Consider the following 21,956-nt stretch of genomic DNA (forward strand, 5'->3'; position numbering starts at 1 on the left):
TTGTTAAAACCTGGATCTGTCCAAACTCTACATGAAACAGGGAGTGGCTCTGATAGCTACAACAGAAAAGGTACATGGGAAAGAGGTGTTAAAAACTTTGCCTGCCCGTGGCTAACAGGCGAACTTAAGTAGTGGAAATGAGCTCATATGGGAAGAAGGTACTTGGGGTAGACACTGTGGGGAAGCAGGAGCAAGGCGTTTTGTAACTCTCATCCCTGGGCCCCCTTTGCTTTCAAAATCAGGACCTCATAATATAAATGGAATAAATACCTCCTCTAGCATTGTTTATTTCTGTTTATATAGGGAATGTTGTTTGCCCGCTCTCCAGGAACCTGCTCGAGGTGGCTTACAAAATAAAAATAATAAAAACAAAATATTAGGATATGTTTATTAAAATCAGCATAAAAACATAAAACCTAACATAAAAATCTATTAACAGATTAAAATAAGTTTCCAGACTTAAAATGGTGTTTAAAAAATCAACCCCTTAATTATAAACATCTGGAGGAACAGCAGTAAAAGGTGTCCAACGCAAATAAAACAAGCCATGTAGTTATTTCAGGGACATATGTATGCTTAAAATGCAGGGCGGGTTTGATTTAAATCAAATTGATTTAAATGACTAGTCAGAAAGACTTGATTTCAATCATACCCTGTTTCCCCGAATATAAGACATCCCCTGAAAATAAGACATAGTAGAGGTTTTGCTGAAGTGCGAAATATAAGGCATCCCCCGAAAGTAAGACATAGCAAAGTTTTTGTTTGGAAGCATGCCCGATGAACAGAACACAGACAAATAAGACATCCCCTGAAAATAAGACATAGCACATCTTTGGGAGCAAATATTAATATAAGACACTGTCTTATTTTCAGGGAAACACGGTAGTTTTATAACTAAAGACATTCTTTCTCGTCTAATCTTCATATTTGCAACCAGATGGTTTCATTTTTAGAATAATAACTTTTTGGATTAGTTTTACAGTTATGTCAAATGCTGATTTGGTTATACTATTAGAAGTACATATATGAAATAATTGCAAGGGGAACCATCTCCAGTATTATTCAGGCCACCAGACCTTGCATTTCTTTGTCGCAGTATTTGCATTTTGCATGTATGCCTGCTTTACCCATAGGTAGAGGAATGTCATTTAAACATTCCCAAACTGGATCTCTTTTATGGCCTACTTCCATTATAGGTTTTCTACTTCAGGGAGAGAATAATACGATAAATGTGAGGCTATACACAAAAAGATCCCAAGACTTGTGGAGTGTCTACTCAGTAGGTTTCACTTCCATTGTTACCGCTTGACCCTCCTACCTCACACTGAATTCCTTGTGCAGAACTGTTACACTCCAACAATCTTCTATTCATTCAGCTTCTTGAAACTTAGCACAAGAGGCAACAGGTTGATTTTGTATGCATTGATTTGCAAAGGCTCAATGGGTCTTTTTCTCAATTTTGTATGTTTATTTTATAACATTTTTGCTGTGAAGAAGAGGCACGTTACCTCTGCAGACACAAATGCACAGTTTTGAGAACTGCCAAAGCAAGCATCTGTGATGATGTCTTCTAGATCAGGGGTAGGGAACCTTTAACACTCAAAGAGCCATTTGGACCCGTTTTCCACGGGAAAAGAAAACACTTGGAGCCGCAAATAATTTTTGACATTTAAAATAAAGATAACACTGTATATATTGGGTTTTCTTACCTTTTGCTCCGCTCATTCTGAGAAGCGCATGGATGCGTGCGCCCTGCTGCCTGCAGGGCGGGCAAGGATGGGGCCAGTGGCTCGGCCTTGCCGCTCCAACGGGGCGGGCGAGAGGGGAAGCCGGGCAATTGGTGTGCCCGCCGTGCTGCCTGCAGGGCGGGCAATTATGAAGCCAGCGGCTTGGCCTTGCCGGCCTCCGGGAAAGCACCCGCCCTGCTCAAACAGGGCGGGCGAGAGGGTGAAGCACGCGGCACAGCCTCGCCAACCGGCTAGGGCGAGTGCCCGCCGCCTGGGCCAACGGGCGGGCGAGGGAGCTCCGGGCGCAGCCCAGCCGGCTGGCGTGGCTAATTGGTGCGCATTCTGCTGCTCGTAGTGGGCGGTAGGGCAAGGATGTAGCCGGTGGCTCGGCCTCACCGGCCGCCGGGAAAGCACCCGCCCAGCGCGGCCCAGCTGGCCGCGGGCAATTAGTGCGCTTGCCCTGCTGCCTGCAGGGTGGGCAAGGATGGGGCTGGCAGCTCGGCTTGTGGAACCACAGTGCAAGGGCAGAAGAGCCGCATGCGGCTCTTGAGCCGCAGGTTCCCTACCCCTGTTCTAGATGAAAAAAACTGCCCCAAATAATCTTACAGAAACCTCTGGAAGAGCATGACGTACTGAAAGGATTAACGGAATTTATTTACCAAAAAAATAAAAATAAACATTGCATGAATATACACACTCACACGACATAATTAAAAACTAATCCTTATCTCATGATGAATAGCCTTTGGACTACAATGCATCTTAAACGGAAACCCATTTAAACTATCTTTAGAAAGATTTTTTCCTCAGAAAGCATTTTATTTTTTTAAAAATTTGATTTAGATTTTAAAAACTCAGATTTTTTAAATCTGTAAAGGAAGCCATCTGAGGTTACTGGTAAATTGTAGTTCAGGATTGATGAACCTGTAGTTCAGGATTGCTTACTGTAGCTTGGCTTTTCCATGTTTCAGGGAATTATGCTTGGGTAAAAAGGGCTTTTCTTGCAGCTTCAACTCTTCCTGGGTTTTAGCAGCACTGTTCTCTTGCTGTTGTCTGACAGCATAAGCGTTTTTCCGTACTGTGTTAGAGGATCCTTTTTCAAGTGACTGCCTGACCCTTTGTGGGTGGGTATTATTGCCTTTGTAATATCACTGCACTGGGTGTTAAGTATTTTGAGAAGATTTAATGGACCTGTTTTATGGATGGCAGCACATCTCTGTACAGCATTTTCCATTTTCAAGAGGCAGCTGATGACGGTTTTATTTGAGGCTGGATTTGATTGAAGTGGTCCTAAACTGTGATTTTAAAATTTGGGTTTTTATGTAATTTTGTTTTTGTATTTTATTAATATCATAAGCTGACTTGAGCTTCACAAGGAAGAAAGGGGGCTAATAAATATTTTAAATAAATTAATAATTCTTTCAGTTTCCAATCCTCTTCATGGGGAGAGGTGTATGTACCATGTTTCCCCGAAAATAAGACAGTGTCTTATATTAATTTTTGCTCCCAAAGATGCACTATGTCTTATTTTCAGGGGATGTCTTAATTTTTCTGTGTTCTGTTCGTCGGGCATGCTTCCAAACAAAAACTTTGCCACGTCTTACTTTCGGGGGATGCCTTATATTTCGCACTTCAGCAAAACCTCTACTACGTCTTATTTTCAGGGGATGTCTTATATTCAGGGAAACAGGGTAATACTTTGTGTGCTTATAGATAATGGATAGATCTAAGTTCCTATGAATTCTCTGTGTTAGCAAAAGTTTTTGTTTGTTTTTTACTCTGTAGAACAATATACCTTGCAGCTAAGGTCTTAATCCTGCAAGGCCTATTGTTCTACAAGGTAAAAATAACTTTCGCTAACACAGCAAAAGCTTAGAAAAGAGTGAGGGAGAGTGATTTTGGCTGACACTCCCCCCCCCCCCCGGCATGTGCTTCATGGGCTATTGTTCCAGAAGCCCTCCCCCCCTCCCTGTAGCAGAATTTTGGAGGCCAAGAGACTCTGAGTGAAGACAGTAATATGACTCTGTTCATGGGATCTAACCCCTTATTTATTCTCTTGAACCCACATTTGTCTCTTGAGTCTTGATAAACAAACAGTGGAATAGAAACGCCTTGCTGTTTAACTTCTGAGCTTGTAACCTGCGAGAATTGCTGGTGGAGCGAAGCAGACTTCTGCTTCCTGCAGTGGCCCAAACTTCTGTTCCTGGTCGTCTGGAGGGACAAAGCAGGGAATATGCTATGGGAGGTTATCAATGGCAGTCTCTACCAGCATGATGTAGTGGTTAAGAGCTGGTGGATTCTAATCTGGAGAACCGGGTTTGTTTCCCCACTCCTTCACCTGAGTGTCAGAGGCTTATCTAGTGAACCAGATGTGTTTCCGCACTCCTACATTTCTGCTGGGTGACCTTGGGCTAGTCACAGTTCTTCGGAACTCTCTCAGCCCCACCTACCTCACAATGTGTCTGTTGTGGGGAGAGGAAGGGAAAGGAGCTTGTTAGCCACCTCAAGTCTCCTTACAGGAGAGAAAGGTGGGATATAAATCCAAACTCCTCTTCTTCATCATCTCATCACAATGGCAGTGGTCTTCAATCACTAGAGACAGATTGTAGGATTCAGCCTCTTATTTTTTTGGTCTTCATTAGCCTCAGCCACCCCCAGTTTTTATAGAAAACAGAATGGAATTGAAGTGTTGTATATCTTACCTCAGTAATTGAAAGTTTTTGTTAATCTGTTCACTTAAAAATGACACATTTTCTAAATCAAGCTGTGATTGAATATTCCAAAAGTCGACACTCAAACTTAATGACAGTGAACATCAGCTATATTTTGGGTTTGCTGGATTACTGCTGCTTAAATTCAGCTTTAAAGACAAATCCTGATAATGTGCTACTTAAAATAGTCTGTTGAAGAAATAGTCTAGAACCTTTTATAATAACCTCTTTGTTGCATAAAGTGCTGACTAATTTCTGAGAGGTTTCTCTCGAGCTCCAAAATAGCTAAAGCAAGTAATACCTTTGCAAAGATTTTGACGGCTGTTATCTCATTTACTGTGTAAGACTATTTTGTTCCAAGTCACTTGGAAATAATACACGCAGGCTTCTTGGAGCATACAGTAAAATGATTAGGCAGGTTTTGGCACAGCAGAACTAAACTGATCTGTAGAATGTATGTAACTCACTGACACTGAGTGTGGACACGTTAGAAAGACTGTAAAAAACTATTGGTTTAACATGTAATTGATTATTAGACTTCAGGTGCCCTTAGACTTGTGACCATATTAAACTAGAAATAATCCGTATCTGTCCAGTTAATCACGATTGTTGGTGAAACATTTTTTCACATTGCATGTTTCCACTGCACTTTGGTTCTGTTTAGGCCTCATAAAGCATAAGCGCTGATATAGCTTGCCTTATCACTGAACAAAGGTGTTCATGTAGCTCATTGGCAGCCCCATCCACAAGCCGGGTGCCCGGCTGCAGCCCCCAAAGAGGCTTCCTGGTGGCAAGGGGAAGTCAAAAAGCCTCCTTGCCTCCGAGAAGCCTCAGTGGTCCTCATTGGATTTATGCCAGCCAAAAGGCTGGCTTAAGTATGGCCAGTGGCTTGCTGGCATAACGCAAGCAAAGGCTAGGAGGGAGCTGACTTATGACAGCTTCTCCCTTCCCGCTCTGGCAGCGGGACTGGGATACTGATGCAACATCCAGTGCTGCGTTCCAGTTCTGGTGGTGGGGTGGCAGCAGCTGCTCACTGGCAGGATTGCCCCTCTGCACGGGTAAGTGCCCCGGGGTGGGCAAATCTTGCCAGCACAGCTGATGCACCACTCCCAGAGCAGATTCGACTCCTCCTTTCCATGGGGCTGTTAGAATGCCTAATATTTGCAATTGTGTTCACTTATAAATAAAGTCTGTGGAGTCTGCTTTCAGTGCCTGCATGTGAGGAATTTCTGTTTACCTTCCTTCTCGTCCCAGCCTACATTTTAGTTCTGTCCTAAAATGAGGCTTAAGCCGTGCGTTGGATATGCTGTTAGCTCTGTTGTTCTTACTCGGAAGAATATTTACAACAGGTTAATAGAGCTAGTGGTATGCGAAGAGCCTAACCCACTGCGATTTTTAAGGCGCATGAAGCCCATGGTAATCCAGAGCCTCGTAGAAAATGAAGGCAGCAGCTATGGAGTGTCAGAATCAGGGAAAGCCTCAACCCTCAACTGTAATCTTATGTCAAGGTTTTGCATATATCCTAATTGCTCCCTTCCCATTAAAAGCCCCTCTGTTTTCCTTCTCCTCCTGGGTATGGTGAGCCAAGAAATATTGGTCCCAAAAGTCTTCGTGTGAAAGGCATTTACATAATGAAAATGTATGCCACCCTGAGGCTCCTGGGAGCAATTCTTTTTGTTTATATATATAAAAAACCTTCTGAAAGCTTCCATGTAAACTATTTGCATTATGCAGAAATGCTTCTCATAGAAGATTTTCAGAGCTAGTTTTATTTTTTAAAATTATTTTTCTTTACTGTAACAACAAAAGAACGAGAAAATAGGACTGCAGGGAATAACTAGGGATTAAGTGCAAAGCCTGGGCATAAACTAATGGTTCCTGAGAAATTTTCTAGAAGCCAAAGAGTTAATTAAGGAATTGCTCTTCCCTTCAAGACTGCAAAGAATCCCAGGGTTTGTCTGTTGTTTTGTGGAATTTTAACATTACTTTGCAGCTGCTTCACAGAACAATCATGATCAGTGGGCCAAAAATGGACGTGACTCAACTGCACTTTTTCACTTGAAGAGAGGAGGACACCTGAGACTCTCTTCTCACCAATGGCCCTTTCAGGCTGCAGTACCAAGAGAACAAAATGTTGTAGCTGCAGAGGCATGTCTAGGCAAAATGGAGCCTGGGTGCGAAATCTGAATTTTTTCCGCCCCCTGCCCCCCCACCCTGGTCTACCGCCCGGAGCCGGCAAGGCGGCCAGGTCTACCGTCTGGAGCCGGTGAGCACGGCCCAGGCCCAGTGCCCCCCCCCCCCACGAGATTAGATGACGTCCGCCCGGAGACATATGATACCCCATGTCCCTCTGGCAGATACGCCCCCTGTCTAGCTGGATTAAAAAACCTGGGGGTTTCAAAAAACAGGAATAAATTCTCTTCCCTCAACAAAGAACAATCAATGGGAGCCACTACTTCATTGTAGCTCACTTTGGACATGGATCCCATTAGTTTGCCATGAGAAGCTGCTCTAAAAGTATGCTTGTGTCTGCTGAAAATATGGCACCAAAATCTATCTCATGCTTCTTCTTGGTTGGGTGTGCATTTAAGCAGGGCCCTCCTGTTTTGTGGCTGGCAAACAGTTGCTCCCAGCTCCCCTTTGGAAGGTGTTGTACCATAAGAGCCTCCTTCCACTGATCTTGCATTAGATATTGCCACAAATGGCGCAGGTGGGCAAGAAAAAAACATACAAGCAGCAAGGCAGAACAAGGGGCAAAGAAACTTTTCAATCTCCACCTCCACCCCACCCCACACGCAAAGAAACAACCCAGAGGACAAACAGAGAATAGGCACAGGCACAAAGGAGGAGATCCTAGCAGCCAAATATTTCGGGGGAGGAGGGGCAATTTGTCAACTCCCAGAGCCTGTTCTAATCTGTTTCATTGGAGAAGATACATGAACATAAGAAGGAGAGGTATTCTCTGTAAAATGGATTAAAAACAGCAAGAAGGCCCAGCAGGCCTCTACAAACTTTAAAAATTCTGTAGATTTCTGCCCCTGAAGGAGATCATTCTCCAGAATCCCACAAGAATGAGAAAGGAGCACCTAAAGTTGGTTTCTGAGAATAAGGAGTCGGCTGCTTTGTTTCCCTTCCCAGCTATCTTTACTGGGAAAAAAAGTATGGGTGGTTCCTACTTCACTGTGCTTTCATGAGGGATGTGTTAAATGATTATATGGTGTTTTCCAATGTATTGTCGAAGGCTTTCACGGCTGAAATCACTAGGGTGTTGTGGGTTTTCTGGGTTGTATGGCCGTGTTCCTCTGAAGATGCCAGCCACAGATGCAGGCAAAACATCAGGAGAAAATGCTACTGGAACACGGTCATACAACCCGGAAAAACCACAACACCCGAGTGATTATATTTTCCCTCCACCCTAGTTTCTAATTCCCACTCAGTTTCATTGCTTGATGTCTTAGTTGGGAGCCTGGAATGGCTTCCCCAAAGACAGTGAAGATGCGCTTGATGCAGTACTTGGAAAATCCCAAGAAGTTGTGCTTCTCTGATGGATGAAGGATTTCTTACGTGGCTTGGGAAACCTTTGAAGGATTATTGCCACCTGAGCAAGAGCTTGGCAGAATACCGTCAGAGATTCGAAACAATTGCAGCTGTCACATCAGATGCCTGCCTGTACTCCATGAAATTATCTGCGGTGACCTCAACCATACCTATGGTTACCTATGACCAAAGAACTATCCAAGTCTTGCGTCCTGACCTTTCCTTTGAAGCAAGCTATGTGAGAATACTTTTATTTTGATCAAAACCAATCACCTTTCTTTTCCAAGCTGATAGCCTCTGTAATGTTAAGCCTAAGGAGTTGGGGCAACCATCTGCCCTCTTCATGACTTCTTAATCAGGACTTCCAAGAAGCACAAGGCCCTCAAATATGTGGAAGACATCATACACTTCATGACTTTCTCATAAACGATCCAAAGAGCTTATTGCATCTCAGGTGGTTCACTATCTGGGAGTCATCACAGATTTTATCCAGAGCAAGCTTTTTCTTTCTCCAAACAAAACACAGAAACTAATTGAAGCAGTGAAACTCATCTGTTCATCCAGGGCAGCAGATGTGATTCTGACCAATTCAGATTTAAATAAACGTTTTAAAAAGACAACAAATAACCATGCACAAATAAGGATGATCTTCAAGCGCTGAGGTTTTTGTCCATATTCCATTATTAGCCCATCTAACATGATTGATTTGTAGAACAACAACCTTGACAACTATAGCTAGAGACTATATTTATTATTATAGGGCAGAAAATATTCTGCAGAAAGATGGAGCATCAAAGCCACACACTCATCAGAAACCTATTGTGCTTGAGATATGAGTGAAGATGGATCAGCACCTCTTACCAGGAATTCAAATGATGAACTGTCAAGTATCACCTGTTGAAAATTAAAACTATGCGGGTGATGACCCACCTGCAGATCACAATAGATGCCAATGTCTCTGGATGGGTAGCCCATTAGACCTTGTCCAGAGTTGCTGGATTCAGATGAAGGTCACCTGGAGTTTTAACTCTAGAGCTCAGAAGTGTTCTTTGACCTTACATCGCTTTCGAAACAAGATTAATCAGCTGAATGTCTGTTAGCAAAAAGTCGTGTGAATTAGGGAAAGGGAGACAGCGCTAATCCAGGAGACTGCAATTCTTTGAGGTGGGCAGAGAAATACTTCTCTCTGAGAGTGGAACACATCCATGACTCTTTGAACATTCAGGTAGACTGATGCAGCAGGAGCTACATGAATGGTTACTCGGCATATTGAACAGGAGTGAACTATTGTTATGTTTTAGCCAGCATCAGATAGACTTCTTTGTGTCTCAAAGCATCAGATAGCATCAGATAGACTTCTTTGTGTCTCAGTGGTGGTTGACAGGAATTCTCTATGCTCTCCCCCCAATCCTACTTTTACCAAAAATGAAAAGTTCAAACAGAAGAAGGTGGGACTGATATACAGTGGCCCATGATGGTCCAAGAAGCCATGGTTTTCTGGCCTACTGGAGCTGTTCTTTCTCTATGGAAGCTCCCTCCAGTCTGCCCAAACCATGTAAGAAATCCTTCATCCATCACTGAGTAATATCTCATCTGAACTGTTAACTGCATGGAGATTGAGTGGCAAGGCTAGTAGAGGAAGGTTTCTCTGAACATGCTGCTAGCTTGCATGTCTTCAACACCTAGATTTTATGATTGTACCTACAATTCATATATGAAGAAAGCATCTTCACTCTCATGCTCCGTCTTGCTCAAATACTGCTTTATCTTTAGTATGGCTGGTCTCAAGATTTGAAACCGACTACACTCTGTAGAGGAGCAGTAGCATTGGCATCCATTTTATTATATATCAGATTTTTCTGTTTTTCGATAGGATATGCTTCCCAGTGGCTTAGGAGGTTAAGAGCAGCAGTGGCGTAGGAGGTTAAGAGTTCGTGTATCTAATCTGGAGGAACCAGGTTTGATTCCCAGCTCTGCTGCTTGACCTGTGGAGGCTTATCTGAGGAATTCAGATTAGCCTGTACACTCCCACACACGCCAGCTGGGTGACCTTGAGCTAGTCACAGTTCTTCAGAGCTCTCTCAGCCCCACCTACCTCACAGGGGGGAAGGGCAAGGAGATTGTAAGCCCTTTTGAGTCTCCTGCAGGAGAGAAAGGGGGGATATAAATCCAAACTCCTCCTCCTACTCCTCTTCTTCTTCTTCAATACATACCTGGTGGTTCACCGGTTCCCATTGGAAATCACATGTTCTACAGGCACTGTGTGAGCCTCCTTTCCGAGTTTTTTGGGGGGGCATGTTTCAAAATTCTCCTCTTGGTGGTTGATGTCTATCTATCCATTGGACAACAGTTATTATTTTATCATCAGGGCATATTTCATACATGCATACATGTATCACTTATTTAATTGTCGGCAAAGGCATTGGTGCTCCCTAGATCTGTGTAGGGTGGACTAAATATAATTAGATGCTTTCTTTATATCCTGTTATCAAGTGGTTAAGGGCAAGAAGGTTCTCAAAGCAACTCTCAGAAAGTGGTGCAAATAATATATTTCTCTGTTGTTTTTTCCCTCTGTGTTTCTCAAGGTCTCACGCCTCTGTAAGGATCACTGCTAATTCAGCTTTTTAACACCAGTCCGTTTGTGGAAGCTTTTGTGAGGCAGACCCTGTGCCTCAATAACTGCGTTCATCAGTCATTTCAAACTGAACTCTATTATCATAGCTGATTCAGCATTAGGGCGGAGGACCTACAGTTGCATTTTCCCAGGTGGTTGGCAGCTTACATCCTGTAGTAACATTTTAATTGAAACGGGATGTCCTTGTCTTGGGTAATGATGAAACGTTGCATTTACCACAAACATTGCTTCCATTTGAGGATAAGGAGGACATCCAAAGAACAATGTTGTTTGTTACTAAAGCCTTTACTTTAATTGTGGAGTTACAATGAAAGCTGTCCACTCACTCCCTTGGATTTATTAAATAGAGCTGGTTTGTTCTGTTGGTATACGTAGCAGGGTTATCTGACAAATACAGAAGTCTTCCAACTGAGAAGGAGTACCCCATCAGTGATGCGACAAGCAACTTGTTTTCTGCCTGCAGGGAAGGTTACGGTGGTATTGATCATTATTATTTTCATTTATAGTGCCCCTTTCTTACTGGGAACCAAGGCGGATTACAAGCATGATAAACTTTTCAGTCAGTCAGTTAGTGGATTACAAAATATACATTTCAGTCTAACAGCAAAGGTTCTTAAGTAAGAAAATAATGCAATTGGGCTGCGGCTGTAGAATGAGGGAAAGAACTAAACAGCACATGCAAAAATATCTGTTGAAGGGATGATGGAAGGGAGTAAAATTATTTGTCTCCTCCATTTTCAACTAGGAGGGACCAGTATTCCATTCTTAGCAGTGCAGAATCTTTTGTATTGTGACTTCATTTGGAACTTCGGGAGTCTGAGACATGTTTGCTTAGTGCTTCATGTTGGTGGTTGGCACTTCTGTTATGGTTTGAGATGCAGTGGGGTTTGCTCACCCTTGATAGTAAGCTCCAGCCCAAATGGTAAACCAATCACATTGCATAAAACTGCAGTAGAACGAAGATTTGCGTTTTGTCCGTACAAAAGATGGGTCTGGAACTCAAGTGAATGAGGTGAATCATGTGCTGCTGTTTTTCTTACTACAAGCAGGTCAGTGAATTCATAGGTACAAGAAAAGACTAAGGAATATATATGCTGGGATGTACCCAGCTGATGTTCATCTGAGAGAGAAGAGTGGGGTGAATATGAACAATTTTCCTGTTTATTCCCTCTCCCCCCACCCCAATTTCCCATGTCTTCATTTGAGACTTCTGCAACACCAACATTAAGTTCTCAGAAGTCTTGGGGTGCTGCTGGGTAAAGTGGAAGGCAATTGATCTCCTCCTTTTGGTGGAAAGCTGGTGGGATCCAGCTTTATAGTCTAAAATTTAAAACAACGAATAATGAAATACTAAAATATCCTAGAAGTGAAGGCTTATCCTACTCTGCGCAGTGGGTGAAGAAGGGCCGGAGACAAATGAGAGAAGCTGAGATTGCCGCACCCTCGCGCCTACTTCATTGCTACAGCTGCTCATCCTCTGGAATGCCGTAGACACCCTCATCTCACATAAAATGCCAGCCTTGCTTTGAAGAACAAATCTGTTTTTCATGGTTGGAAAACGATGTGCGCGAGTGCCATAACAACCTTCGGCTCTGCTGTGACATTTCAGTAGATGAAAATGTAACTCTTCAAAAATAAAGGCCCCCTTGGCTGCCTTGGACAAAAGAAAATGCGCTTATCATAGCTAACCAGCTGTTTTGGCACTGCTGGAAATGCTTGGCTTCCAGTACATTGTTTCTTGCTATCTTCTACCAGGGGTGGCCAACCTATGGCACTCCGGATGATCATGGACTACAATTCTCATCAGTCCCTGCCAGCTTGGCCAATTGGATGCAATCTTCTGCTGTGCAAAATAAAAAGAACACAAGTGGAAGGAATCTCATGTAGAACCCCAGCCTTGTTTTCTGCATTGCAAACTGTGGCCAAACTGAAGTGGTGGCAATAGAAGGGGTTGCATGCAAAAGCACTGTGTGATGTGGCATAGGGGAAGAGTCAAGCTGTGCAAATTGTGTGGTGGGGTGGGGGTGGGGGCAGAACCCAAAATTTCCCTGGATTAGCACAAGCCTTTTGTGTGATTGTAATTGGGCTCTGGCCAATGGCTGTGCTCCCTTCATGGGTTAATCTCAGGGGAAATGTCGCAGTTGCAGCTGAGTGATTGGACAAACTGCCCACAGTTGAGGCTCCTGGTGCAACTGTTCAAATAGATATGTTCTTGGATATTGTTTAAGTCTGTTATTAACCTTTAAAATTAGTACGTGCTTTAGAAGTAAATAAGTTACTGTTGGTGTCTTTTTAAAACATTGGTTGCTTGGTTGACTTTATACGGCAGTCAGTTATCCTCTAGCTCAGGAGTCCCCAACATGGTGGCACCAATAGCTGCCACAATGGCTGCCATCACCTTTCCTGGAACCCACTGAGTATTTTCAGAACATTGTGGGGCTGGCAGAACTTACTCACTGACGATCTGATTGGCTGTGCAGATGTTTGAAAAGCTACTTCCGCAGTAGCTGCCACCACAGCTCAATGATCTTTACTATGCGAAATTAAGCTGTGTGTGTGCCAGAAAACAATATATTTATTTGAAAAGCACTCTCTTAACAGAATTTTTGCGTAAAATGTTGAAGAGTTACTGTTGAAGTGACGCATGACCTCCCTTCTTGACATTCTGTGGTTGGCTCTGTCTCTTGTGGCAGCCATTTTGTGGTTGCACTCCAGAACTCAAAAGTTGCCTGTGGGATTAAAAATGGTGAGGACCAGGGACAATCCTTAAGCACCGTCTGAAGTTTAAAGCTGCAGAAACCATTTTTCCTACTGTGAGACTTAACATTTCTGTAAAGTACCTTGACAGATTTACCAGGGAAATAGCTGCATTGCAGAGAGCAATCCATCCTCTTTGGAAAATTTTTGTCCTGTGCTCAAGGTGATTTCCCCCCCTGGGGTTGTTTGAGATGGAGGCAATCTTTCCATTACCAGTCAAAACATAATTTGACTGGGATGCTGGTAAATGTTCTGGAGAGGCTTTCACACTTCCACCTGGTTAGTATTATATATATATGCCTGACACAGTTTCACACACAGTTATCAAGTTTTCCTATTTGTTAGCTGGCTCAATCTCCATTTCTGTGTCCCCCACATACCTGCCTGGATCCTTCCCTGCAAAACTCCTCTAAGTGATGCCACCTTAGTTTCCCCTCTCCCGATCCTTTGGCTTAGTCTTTACCCACCCACAGAAACTGCATGGGCATTTATGATTGCTCATATATCTCTCTCCTTCCCAGTGCCAAAATGTAGATTGTAATTTACTCTCAACATAAAACTGTGACTTTTTAACTTAAGTGGGTCTGTCAAGCACCATGTTTACTGGTGCCATATAAATGATGGTGCAGTGAATCACAATTGATAGGATATTTTTAACGTGGCTTGTGCCAAAGGTTTGGATTTAACTTCCATCTGTGCATTTCATCAAGCCTTGAAATGTCATCCATTATTCAAGAAACTTGTTCTGTGAAGGATTCAGTGAAATATATTTCTTCACAGCTTCAAATAAGACACTGTGTTGGATCCTGAGGACTGTGAGTGGAGTTCTGCTTGTGGAACAGGCGCCTCCCCCCGCCCCCTTCTGCTACAGCCCTGCTTAGTCCCTTAAATGCTGGTCTTGGGGAGTTGAGGATCTCTGGTTCAGTGCATTCAGAAGATCTACAGCAACAGGGGGTAACAATGAGGGCAAGAATAGGGTTTTAGCTTACGCAGAAATACAATTCTCATCCTCTGAAGTTATGTTTTCTCATTTGTTACCTGCCTTGGAAATTTTTAATTTTTCATTAAAAAGTGATGTATAAATATTGAAAATCCAATAGAAAAACAGTGTCAAGAAACAACATAATTTGTAGATAGATGCAGGTGGGTAGCTGTGTTTTGCTGAAGCAGCAGAAAGACGTTTGAGTTCTGTGGCACCTTTAAGGCCAACAGAGTTTTATTCTTGGTATAAGCCTGCGCACAAAAGCTTATACTGAGAATAAAACTTTGTTGGTCTTGATGGTGTCACTAGACTCAAATTAATTGCAGGCTTTGTGATTTCTTCTGCAAGGAATCCACATGTCTGTGGTGCAGCAGGTGTTTTTATTATTATTGTATTGTTGAAGGCTTTCACAGCCAGAATCACTGGGGTGTTGGTGGGGTTTCTGGACTGTGTGGCCATGTTCCAGTAGCATTTTCTCCTAATGTTCCACCTGCATCTGTGGTTGGCATCTTCAGAGGATCTGATGGAAGTTTATTATTATTTATTAGGTTTCTATGCCTCCCCTCCTCTTCTGTAAAGTTCTTGCAAAAGTTTATGCTTGTTCAGTCCCTGAGAGTTTCTGGGTAGCAAAGGACCCCATTTGTGACCTTGAAGAGCTATTGCTATTGAGTAGATCAGTGGTTCTCAACCTGGCGGTCGGGACCCCTTTGGGAGTCCAATGACCCTTTCACAGGGGTCACCTAAGACTCTCTGCATCAGTGTTCTCTATCTGTAAAATGGATAAATGTTACGGTTGGGGGTCACCACAACATGAGGAACTGTATTAAAGGGTCGCGGCATTAGGAAGGTTGAGAACCACTGGAGTAGATGCTACTGAGTCAGTCTAATGACCTGATTTGTTTATGGCAGTTTAGTCACTTGTAGAACATGCCAAGTTTAAATATGAAAATGTTCTGTGAAGCTTGATGCAAGATTTGGTATGATTGTCTTCATGCACTTGCAGATTACTCAAAACAAAGCTGAGTTATCGTTCGGGAAAATTTGCAATCTAAAAAGATCCAGCTGGAAATAGGGAATTGAGATTATTTAAGGAACAACCTCTAATTAAAGTACAGGATAGCACAACATCCTTGTTAATTTAATGTGTTAGAAAATGTAAACTCATCAGTTCGTTTGGACTCAGTGAAGCCCCAGGCAGTTACTTCAGTCTGAGTCCATTAAAAACAATGGGTTTAGAGTGGAGTAACTTCTCATTGGCCCATTATGCTTGGTGATCTTACTGTGGTCCTACGGATAATTCACCATGGAGTCTTTTGTTTTGGGACATGTTGGTTATTATTCACTGTTCCGTTTTTTTGTCATCTTTGCAGTGGGGCAGGCTGGTGAGAGAGCGAGGGGATCCAACCCCCCAAACCAAACTTCACCAAACCTGGCTGGTATCAGCAGGAGACTATCCTGATGATACCACCTAAGTTTAGTGAAGTTTGGTTCAAGGGGTCCAAAGTTATGGACCCTCAAAAGGTAGACCCATCTACTGTTAGCTTCCATTGGAAACAGTGGGGGATGGGCACCTTCTTTGGGGGTCCATAACTTTGAACCCCCTGAACCAAACTTACACCAAACTTGGCTGGTATCAGCAGGAGTGTCGCCGGACAATTTCCTGAAATTTTGGTGCCACTATTCTAAAAACTGCGCCCCCTGCCGGCCGAATAAAAGTAAAAAAAACCACTAAAAAATATCAAAATACATTTGCTGGGACACCCTCTCCCCGGGTGTACGTCCACAGTGCGACAGCACTCTCTCTGTCCTGCAAGTGGATAGCTACGCTTAACTGGGTGTGCGGCGGAGACCTTGTGAGTAATCAGCCATAGAATTGCACTGTGAATTCTTTGAGTCTTATAACCAGACCTTTTATGTTGCTGTTCAGAAAGTTCACACTTTCTAGTCTTGTGACTAAACAATATTTCACTTTTCAGAGCTCAGTTTGTTTCTCTTCGTGTTGATCAAGGCTAGTCCCCTTTAGTATCCTGATTCATTCTCTTCATATATGATTTCACGCAATGTTGGTCTGGTCTGTTTTTCCTGCAGAAAGGAATGAAGCCATTATAATGAAGGTCTTTGAAGATGTTTATGGTGACACTGTGAAGCACCATATGGGGCACAATATAGTGAATTGTGTTCTATCAGTAGCTTAAATAAATAAATATTTGTTTGCCAGGGAGTGATTGGGAGCAGTTTCTTTATACCCAGGGACTAACTGGCTGGCATGTTTTGGTCTGAGAAGGAATTTTCTCCCAGGTCAGATGACCACTGGCGCAGTGTGTGTGTGTGTGTGTGTGTGTTTCTTTCCTTTCCAGTGTTGGCTTTTATTGCCTTGGGGCATTGTGCAGTCACCTTTTTGTGGCTCACAGTAAACTGGATTAATGGTGTCGAAGGGAGTAGAAACTGGTTAACAAAGTGGTCCTTGTTACCCTTTTTATCTAGCTTTTGAACTCTTTCAAAATCAGTTCTTTTGAAACTTATTTAAAATAAATAACGCTCACTAAACTAGACCTGTTCTATTAGTAACATGTTAGGCTACAGTGTTTCGTGGGAATTATCTTGTTTTATTTGTTTGTTTGGAAAGCAAACTGGGTTTTGATCCTTAAGCGACTTTGCTCTTGCCCTGCTTAAGACAAGCCTTGAAAACCGTACAAGGTCGCCATAACTCAGCTGTGACTTGAAAGCACCCCTACACCTGCACAAATAGTTAATTCAGGGATTTGCCTTTTAAACAACATAAGCATTCCTATCGATATAGTATTCAGTAGCAGAGAGAATTATACTTTCAGGAAAGGGTATTTTAAATATGAAAACGCTGCAGGCACTTTGGAAGCTTTTATAGAAAGCAGAAGTATAAATATGTATGTAGCATCATTTATGAAGATTCAAAGCGGTATTAGATGACACTCCTTTCCTACATTTTTATCCTCACAGCAACCCTGTGTTAAGGATGAGAGTGTGCAGCTGGCCCAAAGTCACTCAGCAAGCTTCCATGGCTGAGTGTAGGCGTCAACCGGGGTCCCCCAAAAGCTAGTCTAGGGCCCTGCACCTCTTTGGCTCAGAGTGGTTCAGACTCTTGGTCTCTTTAGCCCAGTGTTGTCTATGCTGGCAGCTGGTGACTCTTCACAGTGCACACACCTTTTTCCTGTTACCTGCTGGCTTGGATCATTAACTAAAAATGCCAGGGATCTGAAGCAAGGTCCTTCTGCAGTCAAAACAGATGCTCTACCCACTGAGCTGTGGGCTGGTGAGCAATAATCTATTAAACTGAATTTTTAAATGTAAGCATTTCAGTGAGCAAATGTAAGCATTTCAGTGAGCTTGATAAATGTGCCTGGAAAATGATTTCTAAGAATCTCTGTTTTCAGAAGCCCACATAATTAAGCATCTGAGAACCTTCCAACTCTGTGTGCATATGTGTACACGCACGTAGTCTGAGTAACATGATAGCTCCCGTTTTCTCTCCTGAGCATTATCCTGGAATCTCCAAAGAAGCGACTTGAGCTCACCACCTCTGCCATATCTCCACTTTTGCTTTAGTACAGAAATATCAGCCCTGACATCCAATAGTCCTGTAAGACTTCCCCCGGGGACGCCTTGTTGCACCTTCAGCCTGCCTTTTAAAGTTGGAATGTTCCAAAATTTGGTATAGCAGTGTGGGGCAGCAGGGAGACGTTGCCAAAAAGGAAACTGTCAGGAAAAGTTTGCATTCAGCCATCTGACCTGTGGGCACCACAGACTGCAAAATACCAGAGACTTGTGTTTGTCGTCGTAACCTCTTCCACTCTTCTCCTGCCCCTTCCAGCCTAGCAGACTGCTTTTGAAACTTGGGGGAGTTCCAAAAGCAGCTTCTCGGGCATGGGCAGCATTTGCCAGAGAAAACAATTAAAGCTCCGCTGGGCACGTGCAGTTGTTTTTGGGATGCGCTTCAAGTAACTCTCTGAGCTGTGGCCCTTTTGACTTTTGTGTGTGTTTCGATTTCAGCAGGATGGTTAAAGTGTAGCACGAGTGAAAGTCAGCAACACGTAGATGGGAGGCATGGGTCAAACTGCAGTTGAGGTTTGCCTGCTGCTTGTCGGCAAATGGCTGAATAAACTGTGAGATGAGTTTCTAAGTTGATGAAATGAATGTGTAAGCCAGCGAACCATTCTGAAGTTTTAGTGCCTGATTTGGATGAGTTATTAATAGATCCTGAACTTGTCTTGTTTGGGCAAGGTGAGGGATGGGACAGTTGCCCTGTGTTTCATGTATGTATCCATAACAAGGATGTGGCCTGTTACAGTTTATATGGCCAGTCAGATATATCTTCTAAATTTCATTAAGCTGTTTGCCTTACAAATTTAACTCATCTGGGTTTTCCAGTCCTCACTGCCTATTGTAGACTAACCCCTATTAATAGCATTTCCTCTAAATTAAGCATGTGTCTGACTCCCAGCAGAGTTGTTTAAACGGTGTAAATGTAATGCGACAGGCTGTTCATAAATACTTGCACTATGGAGCCTGGTTTCATTTCTGGGGAAGCCAATGAATCTTGGGATGTGCCGTCAGAATTAGCTGCAGAGAAACTAATTGGTTTTATCATGAGCGACCATAAAAAACAATTTGCTGTTTTACTGCATGTAAAGGGCAGTAAGAAATGCAAGGTTCAAGTCCAGAAATTCTGTTCTGAAACAAGACATAACTTTTGTGGGTGTGCTGTGGGGGAGGAGCAGTTTTTATACGCCAGCCTAATTAGCCTTCATTATGAGCTGCAGTTTCGAGGGCTCATTTCCTCACTGAACTCATAAATACTGAGATGGTTAGACCAATGAAAGTGAGGAGGAAAGTTGGGGAGTAATCCATCAAGAACTGCTTCGGCAGAATCATTTCCTTGGGTTTTTTTTAAAGGGAGCCCTGGTGTAGGCTTTAAAATGTGAACAATAGAAGAGGAAGAAGAGTTTGGATTTATACCCTTCCCTTTCTCTCCTGTAAGGAGACTCAAAGGGGGTTACAGTCTCCTTCCCCTTCACAAACACCCTGTGAGGTGAGGTGGGTTGGGCTGAGAGAGCTCAGAAGACCTGTGACTAGCCCATCCAGCTGGTCACCCAGCTGGCATGTGTTGGAGTGCACCAGCTAATCTGGTTCGTCAGATAAGCCTCTGCAGCTCAAAGTGGCAGAGCAGGGAATCAAACCCGGTTCTCCAGATTAGAGTGCACCTGCTCTTAACCACTACACCACTTCTTCTCCCGTGGTGGTACTTGGTGGACTGGGACCTTGATTGATGACCTTGCTGAGCAGTTAAGAATGGGATTAGATGCTATTGGTTGCTTTCCACCAGTTGCTAAGTACATATCCACTTTTAACATACTAATAAGTTACCTGCGTTCAGTAACTTGTGGCCTCTAACTGCTTCTTCTCTTCCTTCCTTTTTGTCATCCTGCAGTGTTCTGTGCCAAGGTCTTTGTGGCTAGGCTGCTCCAACCTGGTAGAGAGCATGTGCGCACTGAGATGCCTGCAGAGCATGCCCAGTGTCAGATGTCTCCAGGTGCCTTTCTTCTTTCTTGTTGTAAATGTGTTTTACGTATTCTGTGGTCATTGTTTTAAAATCTCTCTGGGTTCAATTGAAATGGTAAAGTCTCCTGAATGTTTTCCGCATTGCCCCTCTCTAGTTTATGTCGGAGTCCTCCTTAAGAGGGCTTCAGGTGACACATTCTTTGGGGAAGGGGTAATCATTATGCTTCGCCTGTTACTTGAAGTTTTAGCGCATGTAGCGGTTGCATGTTGCCTGTTTCCATTTTAATTTTTATAAATTTCTCAATCGCTTTATTTTTCCCCCCAGTTTTTTTTAACAATGTGAATGCTTAGCATCTTCCCCCGTGGGCCCAAGAATATAGTCTTTAGAGGGGAAGGGAAAACTTCTCTTGCCAGTGTTATATTATTACAGTGGGGTAGCTTAGAACCCTATTGACTTGCGTTTTCTTTTAACGTGAAATAACTTTACTTGAGAATGGCGAGAACATGGTGTAAATAGCAAGATTATAAGCTCTCAGTCTTCTGACAATTGTAAGTTAAGCTTTGTGTAGGCAGTGCATGGTGGCAGTTATTTTCTTAACTTCTGGGGGCCAGATTTGACAAAATAGTAGAACTGAACATGGTGAACTGTACATTCTTGGTAGGAAGACTTTAGAATCTGAACTGTTGCTTGGCAAAGAACTACAGACTGACATAATTCTTTCTTCATATGCCAGAGTGCTCCATCTAAGTCCCTAATTGTGTAAACACTGTTGCAGTGTTAATTTGCGAAGCCCTAGGTTTTTATGCGTCAACTTCCACATGTATAACTGATGTTATGAATGGAACAAAAGGCAGCTCACAATATATCCTCAATAGTTGTGCTCAGTGGTTGATAACTTCTTTCAGGCATTGGGCCATCTGTGACTGCCTTCAGTGGCCAGGCCAAGTATATTTTCTTCACTTTTGTTTAGTTCTGTTAAGTGAATGGATGTGGCCATGGTGTGTATAAGAATGACAGCTAGCAAAATTATTTCTACCGCATGTTGTGTAATGTGTAAATTTCTCCCTGTGTTATCTGTTGAGGAACTTGTTGGTTGCTGGCTTGCTCTGTGGGGCTTTAGCTAAAGAACTGTGGGTAAAGTTTCTGCTCTGGGGCTTATGGCTACGCTTCCTCCTCTTGCAAAAGAGTAGACCTTCTAAGGCACAGGTGTCAATCTCGCGCCCCTCCAGATGTTATGGACTACAGTTCCATCATCATGCTGGCAGGGGATGATGGGAACTGTAGTCCATGACATCTGGAGGGCCACGAGTTTGACACCTGTGTTCTAAGGCTTCATTGCCTCTCAGTCCCAACACTGATTGTTTCCAGTCCCCTAAAACCTAAACCATCAGCATTTGTAGAGAACTGTAGAATGTGACCGACAATGTAAACATTTGCAGCAGAATTTGAAGGACATGCTAGATTTAGCAAGGTCACACTTTTTTAGAAGCAAGGGTGGGTCACTGAACACCTTATTCATTACATTTGTCGCAAAATACGAAGAGGTCAGTTGCCAGCCTAAACTATAATAAAATAAAAGAGTGTATGATGGTAATATTTATTCGGGTTCTGTAGTAGAGTTGTCCCTCATACTGTTTGGACCTAATTCTTTTTTTAAAATGGAAAGAAATGCAGATTCCCTCCCCTGTGACAGAATGGACACCGCCTTGTCTTGCTTGGCATTGATGTCTTTGGGCCTGAAAGAGGGTCTGTTACATGACTTGCCTATATGTTGGTGGAACAGAAAACGTCTTTAAAAATGTCATTTGGCACCCGTGGTTTGTCAACTATGCTGATTATTTTTGATGTCGTTTAATAATACAGTACATTTCCTTTCATGGGATTTCTGCTTCAGATTCATCTTACTCTTCTAAAGTGAGCTTTAAGCAATTTTGAAACAACTAGTCATGGCAGTAATACAATGATATTGCTGTAGTGCTCGTTATTTGTAATGCTCTTTTAGTGTGGTAAACAAACAAGAGCTCCGTGTAAACTATGTGTGATCATGTTGTAATTGTAACAGAAGTGTCCA

General features: G+C 42.9%; 1 protein-coding gene across 4 annotated transcripts in view; it reads left to right on the plus strand.

Annotated features, from left to right (window-relative positions):
- FBXW11 (F-box and WD repeat domain containing 11) overlaps window positions 1-21,956 on the plus strand; it is a 145,651-nt gene that overhangs the window by 32,972 nt on the left and 90,723 nt on the right. For 2 of the 4 annotated variants that reach the window (XM_048500028.1, XM_048500020.1), the window contains one exon: window positions 19,814-19,915. The exons of the other annotated variants lie outside the window; for them this stretch is intronic. In XM_048500028.1, coding sequence (XP_048355985.1) covers window positions 19,865-19,915 — 51 coding nt within the window. In that variant the 5' untranslated portion in view covers window positions 19,814-19,864. The remainder of the gene's footprint in view (window positions 1-19,813; window positions 19,916-21,956) is intronic. 4 annotated transcript variants of the gene reach the window in all.

The sequence above is a fragment of the Sphaerodactylus townsendi genome, linkage group LG01 (assembly GCF_021028975.2).
Source record: "Sphaerodactylus townsendi isolate TG3544 linkage group LG01, MPM_Stown_v2.3, whole genome shotgun sequence".
Classification (NCBI taxonomy): Eukaryota; Metazoa; Chordata; class Lepidosauria; order Squamata; family Sphaerodactylidae; genus Sphaerodactylus; species Sphaerodactylus townsendi.